We start from the raw sequence: 7,822 nt of genomic DNA on the forward strand, positions 1-7,822 counted from the left end.
CCCAAATTTATTTTGCAAGAATTTTATACCGGTATAAATATGTCATTTACATTGTTAGTATTATCGTTAATCATAATAATCTATCTGATAATTTTTTTTGAAACAAAAAAAACGAAGGGTAACACCAGACCACAGTAGATTACATTCAAGTTGATTGTGATATTAGATATGTACCCTAATAAGACACTGATCAGTCTTTGTCTGGATGGACCAACTTAAATCAAAAATTGTAAGACGTCTGTAAATTTCACGTTTCCTAATAAAATATTTTTTGTTTGTTGAGAAGCTGCAATGGCAAACAATACAACGTTCTCTTTAAACATAATAAATACGGTATAAATAAATACATTATAAATAAATGCTGTATGAGTTTATGTTGGCTGCCAACACAATGTTTACATGAATAATAATTACAGATACGTTTGTAGAGGAATAAATTCCGATAGTTCGTTCAAATCTCATAGAAATCAGTGAAATATATGAGAATTCAAAAAATAAAAATAAAATAAATAAAGAAATATAAAATAACTGAATGTGGAAGGCATCATTTGTCTTTAATAAGAATAACGGTGAAGAATAATTTGTAGAAGGGAAATTATTGAATGAAACTTATTATAGTTGTTGAATAAGAAGAAATTTTAACATTAACGGAAAAGTAATTTATTGCAAGAAATGAAGGATTAAATTGATTTCAGTAAGCAGACGAAAATAATTTCTAAATGTAGTACTTTGAATTTCGAAAGATGTTTCTATAGTTAGCGAAAAGTACTGGCATGCCTGGTTAGTCGATTGATTAGCATATCAGCTCTCCAAGCAACAGGTCTCGGATTCGAATCCCGGCGTGGGCATGGATGTTTGTCTTTAGGCGAAAGATGAATTTCATTGACTTGGGTGAGCCCATTACCTTGCATACTGAAGGCCTGAATTCGCTTGAAGTAGTTCAGTGTTTGTTTACCTCTCAGAGACTAGACAGAAACCTAAAGAGAACGAAAACTCTGTTCAATACCTTCGCAATCACATGTCAAGAAAGTTCTATCCAACATAAGTGTTGGATAGAACTTCGGTAGGTGCATACTCGATTGCTCAAGGCTTCAATTGGACATAAGCGAGGTATTAAAATATGAAGAATCGAAACAGCCATCAGGTATGTGAAACCTACTTTAAATTGTTTCACTTTTCACTTTATATTGGTGCTTCATTTTCTCCTCAACTAGTTCTCCACATATTTACGGTTAAGTAATAAAATCTCCTGCCATTTTGTTTTTCAGAAATGCTGCCTTAAAAAGGATAGGAACGCACATTTTCACAGAGTAATTATAATATATGCGTAATACCACCGTCTATATTATTAATATCGTAAATTATAACAGTTACAGCCCGATGTATTTGGGGAATGAATGGAAGAAAATTAGCAATGTTAAAATACATAAAGAGAGAGAAGAAGCTAAACAACAAGAAATCAAAAGTGAAATAATAACCGAAATAGTGAATTTAGGAACCAGCATGTAAACATTCAGAATTTATGTGTTTAATTTATATGTGAAAAAATTTGTTTCTCTCTAATGAGAATATCCCCCCCCCACGATAGGGGTGGTGGAGAATATTCTCATTAGAGAGAAACAATTTTTTTTCCAAAGGAATATACACTCTAATTGCGTATCATCGACTGTTAGACTTTGGAGACATTTACGGGATCTTTAAAGTTATATCATGTAATGATCACCCCCCCCCCCCAAAAAAAAATAAAAATAAAAAACACTAAAAATCCTGTTTTCTCTGTTTACATTCATTTTACAAACACCAAGTTATTCTGCAAATGTGACTATTGCTAATAGTACTTTAAGATTAACGTTGTCATGTGTTTCTGTATGACAGCATTTAATGTTAAACATGTGTAGAAATATGTGAGCTTGCAGATCTTGTTTCACACACACAGAACAAGAAGTACAGAAAACAGTCGCTGATTCTCAATCAAGCCCAATAATAAAAGTGTCGTCTAGTTACAATTCCTTATGAGAATCAAGAAGATGTAGATTACACTGCTTATTTATGAAATCCCAGTTTTAGTTGAAATGATTCTAAGAAAAGTCGCAATACATTGAGATATTCAAACACAGGGCGAGAAAAGTATTTAGAATTCTGAATTTGGTACAAAACGAAATTTTTTTTTCCAGGCTTCCTACATCACACACAGAAAAATAATAGCAATACCCTGCAGACAGACGTGTGCTACTTCATTAGTTTGCATAACAAGGCTAATACGACACAAGATAATACAGACACAGTAAACACACTACTCGACATAAAGGCATCGCTTATTCGGATGAGGGAGGGAAGGATAAGAGAATACTAATATTGTGTAGGCCCAGTCTGGAAGCTCGCAATTTATACAATACGTCATCGGCGTACCGAAAAGTAGAAAACAGTATCGGCTCGAAGTTGCCTTATAGACTTTATATCTTTATAGTGCTTTATGGTACTTTTGGCCAATGATATGAAGCGTAAATAAAAATGAGGGTACGTCTCGTACGCGGCTTTGTGATTTGAAGCTACGTAGCAAAGTACATGAATGATTGTGATTGGTCAGCTTCGAAATATTACACAATTCTTACGCTGCTATAACAGCATCATTTTCCAGTTATTACCCCTTTGTTTGAAAAGGTCTTCACGATGAATTCTGAAGGCAGTATAACTATTCATTGTGTGGCTTTACGAAAAGTAGATAGCGGGAAAGTAATTTGGTACACGAACGAGAATTTGGCAAATGCAGAAATTATTCACGAGATCGAAGTTGTTCAAAACGTCTTGGATCACGCAGTTGTGAATCGGCAGATAATTTTCAGTTCCACCGTAACCCTTTCCGACTTGCTGTTGAAGCACAAAGTTTATTTGGAAACCCCCAGTGGAGAAATGGTTATCCAAGAGTGTTCTTCATTTTTCGGCCCTGTAGAAGCGGAAGCAATTTATAACTGGGAATCGGAAATAACCCCAGTTCCTATTTTATTGAAAAAGGAAGGCAAGAAAAGTGTGTCATCCAACCAGTTCCTCATAGAAACGTCTTTCTTTGATGGCGATGTGTTCCTTTATGCTGCAAGAACCAAGCTCTCTTACGTCCCTCACTTCTACCTTTGATTCGATGAGGAGATACGAATTCCAGTCAAGCTCAAAGGTAATTTTGCCTATCTCATGTGAATTAATAGAACTGTAAAGGATGATTTACGTTCTGCTCTATGGATAATAAGAGCTGATCAGTGATGAAAGGTTCATCGATATCTGTAATATACGAAGTGACAATACTTGTTTTGCTTGCATTAAAATAAAGTGCATTATTGACGAGTTGAGTTTATCGGAATTTTATTAAACATTCAAGTTGCCTTTCCCCTATCAAAAAAATTCTTAATTACAATCTTAAAACTCGTACAAGGGAGTGATGCTAGAAGTTTTGATATGTTATTTGCAATCTTGTTTTGTTCCACTAACTACATTCCATGAAAGTTAATGTACGTATAAACAGCCATTCCTTCATATAAGAACGTTTTAGTTCTATAATAGTAAAAAGGTAATAGAATTCTGCTATTACTATTAATTTCACTTCAGGTTTTTTTTTCTGGAGTCATTTCCGAACATGACCTTTATTTGAAACTCCATATATTTACATTTATCTTAACAACATTGACAAATATATCGCAGTTACTGATTTTCCAAGGGCAACATTTTTGGTTTAATTCTTGACGAAATAGCGAAACTACAGGTAGAGGGAGGAAAGCACCAGATGAGAGAATCAAAACGTGACAGAATTACATTACTGCTCAGCTACTTGCACGACAACTGATTACTAATAATGCGATCAGCTTATACATTATCAATTTTTCTTCTTTTCAGTAAGAAACAGATTCCGAGTACCTATTTCAAATAGGTTCGTGGTTTCAAAAATTGTCCGTTTTCTGTGTACGATTTTTTTTTCTTTCATTGGAAAATGAACAAAACAGATGCTGTTTTGAAATAACGCTTTCTGTTTCGGATTAAGTTTAACCAAGACTTCTCAATTGTAGTGCTGATTTATCATTTTTTTTGCCTCGTTAATGACACATCCTCGATGCTAGATATTGTGAATTTGTGGATAATTCAATAAACACGTATAGACGTAAATTAAAATTTGCTGCGAACGGAAAGAGTTGATATATGAATACACCAGTTTATTATCAAGCGAGACCTCCAGGGAATCGGACTCATCGAGGGAGGACACATACTACACACACCAGCTGTCATACTTATTCTTGAATTCATTCACACTGCTTGCACTCACAACATGCAATGGCAACCCATTCCAATCACACACCACCCTCTGAGAGAAAATTCTAGTCCTCACACCCTTCTTGGCGGCCTTCATTGTCAGCTTCCAAGGATACCCTCTCGTCATTTCCCCACTCTCCATAAATTGAAATTCCATCAATTGAAATCCCGTATGACCCTTTCAGAAGTTTATGTCTCAATCATATCACCCTCTTTCTCCTGTTTGCTCGTGTCTGCAGTCTACAAATTCTCAATCTGTCTTCCACAATCCTGATATCATTTTTAACACTCTCCTTTGTACTCTCTCCAATGTATCAGAATCACAACGGAAACCAGACCTGCGGACAATAGTCCAAGTGAGGTCTTGTAAAGAGCCAAAATAACATCCTTATCTTTACATGTGAACGTTTGTTTCAGCATTGCAATTATCTTTTGAGTTGTATTTGCAATCTTTTCCACATGGCCCCCTAAACTTCAACTTCCTATTTATTAACAATCCAAGATCCCTAGCCTCATCAGTTTCTTCTAGCATAATCACACCAATGTAATACAACATTGAATATCTAATAATGCCGAAGTGAATGACTTTACTTTTACTGACACCATTTTCCCATGCCCACAATTCTAGCCTATTCAAATCATTCTGCAAAGACTGCATATCAGCAGCATTCCTGCTTACCCTACCTATCTTTGTATCATCAGCAAATAACTGTATGTCGCTTGCGAAATCCTTTCCAATATCATTAATGTATAGATTGAATAACAGTGGATCAAGCACTGATCCTTCTGGTACACTACTTGTTACCTTAAACCTTGCAGACTCAGATCCCCCGTATACCACTTTTCGATATCTGTCAGTCAGCCATCCTATTATCCATGCTAATACTGTATAACTCAAACCCATTTTCTTCAATTTATGCAGCAGTCTACCATGCTGTACTCTGTCAAAAGTCTTAGCAAAATATCAAAGTATCATGTTGTATTCATTCCTCATTCTCAAGTTTAATGGTAACATTGTTACAGAATGTGAGCAAGTTGCTAAAACATGACTTTCCCTTAGTAAACTCATGTTGTTCTTTGCAAAGTAGATATTCACTGTCAACCCATTTCTGAATACAGGCCCTAACCAATTTTTTCAAATTCTTCACTACCACTCCTGAGATACTAATTGGTCGATAGTTGGATACACCGGTCTTTGCACCACCTTTGTGCAATGGAATTACCATGTATTCCTTCCACTCCTATGGAATCGTCCCTGTTCTGAGACTCATATTAAACAATCCTGGTCAAAGCAATGGACAGTTCAGCTGAACACTCTTTTAGCACACGTGCTGATATTCCATCAGTCCCTGTTGCTGAATTCTTATTCAGTTTGTGCAACAGCTCTAATACCGCGGCCTCACACACCTGAGTTTCTTCATCTAGTGAAGAGGTAACAGAGAGCACAATGTTGCGTTCACCAGGTTCATAGCTTTTAACGAAATACGCATCCATTAACTGAACAATCTCTTCTGCATTTGTACCCTCACACCATCTGGATTGAGAAGAGTTATGTTTCATATTAATCCTTTCTTTTGCTTGCAGCATATCGATATAATTCTTGTGAGTTGTCTTTAACAAGCAGAGCCATTTTCTCTTCATAATCAGACTTTGCTTTCCGTACAACAGTTGTAACTATTTTAGCCTGCTGCTTATAACTTTCATAACGGACGTCATCCTTATGCATACGGTATTTTTCCACATCGTCCTTTTCTTACGAATCTCTTGCTTAATAAGATTACACATCCATTTGTCTCCTACTATATTCTTCTACTTCTCGGGACACATTCTTATATAGCATCATTTAAGTGTTGCTTAAATGCTTCCCATGCACTGTCGATAATCTTTCCATCCAGCAACCGATCCCATTCCACTGAACTCAGTATACTGCAGAGTTGGTCATAATTTCCTGCTTTGTAGTTCAGCATGTAACCTTTTCTGAATGGAACAACATTCATAAACTTAGTCACTTCCCAAGTGAGTACTGCATGGTCACTGTTACCAACAGGAGGCAGAATAGTTACGTCTTTAACTGAAACGCCCTCCGACACTATAATCAAATCTAACACTCTTTGACCTCGAGTTCCTTCTGTCACATGCTGCTTGAGGAGGTTGTTCAGCAACAGCTCAATAAATGCATTTTCATTCTTCTCATGAGATTCTACTGTTACCCAATGAATATTTGGATAAAGTCTCCAATTATGATTACTCTTTTTGCGCTCACCTTTTCTATTTGGTGATGCATTTCTTCATCACCAGCAACCGATCCACCAGGTCTGTAACAACATTCCACTATGTAATTTGTCTTGTTAGATTCCACCTCACGCCAGATGGTTTCAAACTCAATGCCACATGAAATATTGTTAGTAGTATTACTAACATTCATAGGTTTCAAATCTAACCGGATTTAAGTCATCCAATATCATTAGCGGCACGCCCCTCCCTTCCTCTCCTATCCACTCTATCCTTCCTGAAAATGCTGTACTAATGACGCTCGATACCAGTTAGTAGGTCTGATTCTGATAGCCAGGTCTCACCAATTCCTACAATCTGAGGTCGCAACAAACTGTATCCCTTTGTTTCTGATACTCCTAGCATTCGTGTACAGACATAATAATCTAACTGCATGTTTTTTTTGTATACTGTTGTTTGTAGTCTGCCTGACACGGTTGGACAACTTACAGATCTATATTCTTCTCTAATGCCTTACACATGTAGATATCTTTTCACACATATGATGGGTCCGAACCGGACGAACACAAACCCGAAATCACTCTCGCCTGGTGAGCATTTCCATGACAAATCCCATTCCCGTCATTAACACGGTTATATACTATTGTCGCTCTTACACTCGTATTCACACCATTCCTCCCTTTATAATTTTGTTTCCCTGACTCTCTGTGTTAGGTCTCATATCGGTTATTAGTTTTTCCAGACTACTGATACCAAACGCATTCAGGTGTAGTCCATCCCTCTTATACAAATCCAATCTTCCCTCAAACTCATTCCACACACCCAAAAACTCACATCCATTCCTTCTACACAGCTTACGCATGGAATCGTTTGCCATCATAGCGAGGTAAAATACTAACGATTTTCACTTTCTCACTCTTCGCTCTCGCCTCTTTCAACAACCCTTTCATGTCCTCTCTCATACTGAACTTGTCGCTAGTTAAATCGTTCGTACCTATTACAACTACGATTTCGTTTACTTTTCTTTTTATTTTGAATCACTTGAGTTATATTTTTAATTTTCGCTCCAGGAAAACTCGATGTTATAACTCGCTCATCTATAACCTGTTTTATTATAGAGTCACCATACCAAATATCTTCTTTCTTTTTACTAACAACGTCACTTACCTGATTTTCGTTATTTCCTGACTTACCTATTTCCTTGCTTTGTTGTCTCTTATTTTCCTGTTCATTTTTCTTTTTCTCCGTATGCTCATTTAAACATCTCAACGTTTTGCAATTCACGCATTGTCTCTCT

General features: G+C 36.4%; 1 protein-coding gene across 1 annotated transcript; it reads left to right on the plus strand.

Moving 5' to 3' along the window:
* Window positions 1-2,670: 2,670 nt before the first annotated feature.
* On the plus strand, window positions 2,671-3,132 carry LOC150107232 (phosphodiesterase delta-like protein). Its single transcript, XM_090391730.1, has one exon. The coding sequence runs from the start codon at window positions 2,671-2,673 to the stop codon at window positions 3,130-3,132; it is 462 nt and encodes a 153-aa protein (XP_090247856.1).
* The last annotated feature ends 4,690 nt before the right edge of the window (window positions 3,133-7,822 follow it).

Source organism: Typopeltis vanoorti, chromosome 4, assembly GCF_054136105.1.
Source record: "Typopeltis vanoorti isolate ZY-2024b chromosome 4, IOZ_Tvanoo_1.0, whole genome shotgun sequence".
Lineage (NCBI taxonomy): Eukaryota > Metazoa > Arthropoda > Arachnida > Uropygi > Thelyphonidae > Typopeltis > Typopeltis vanoorti.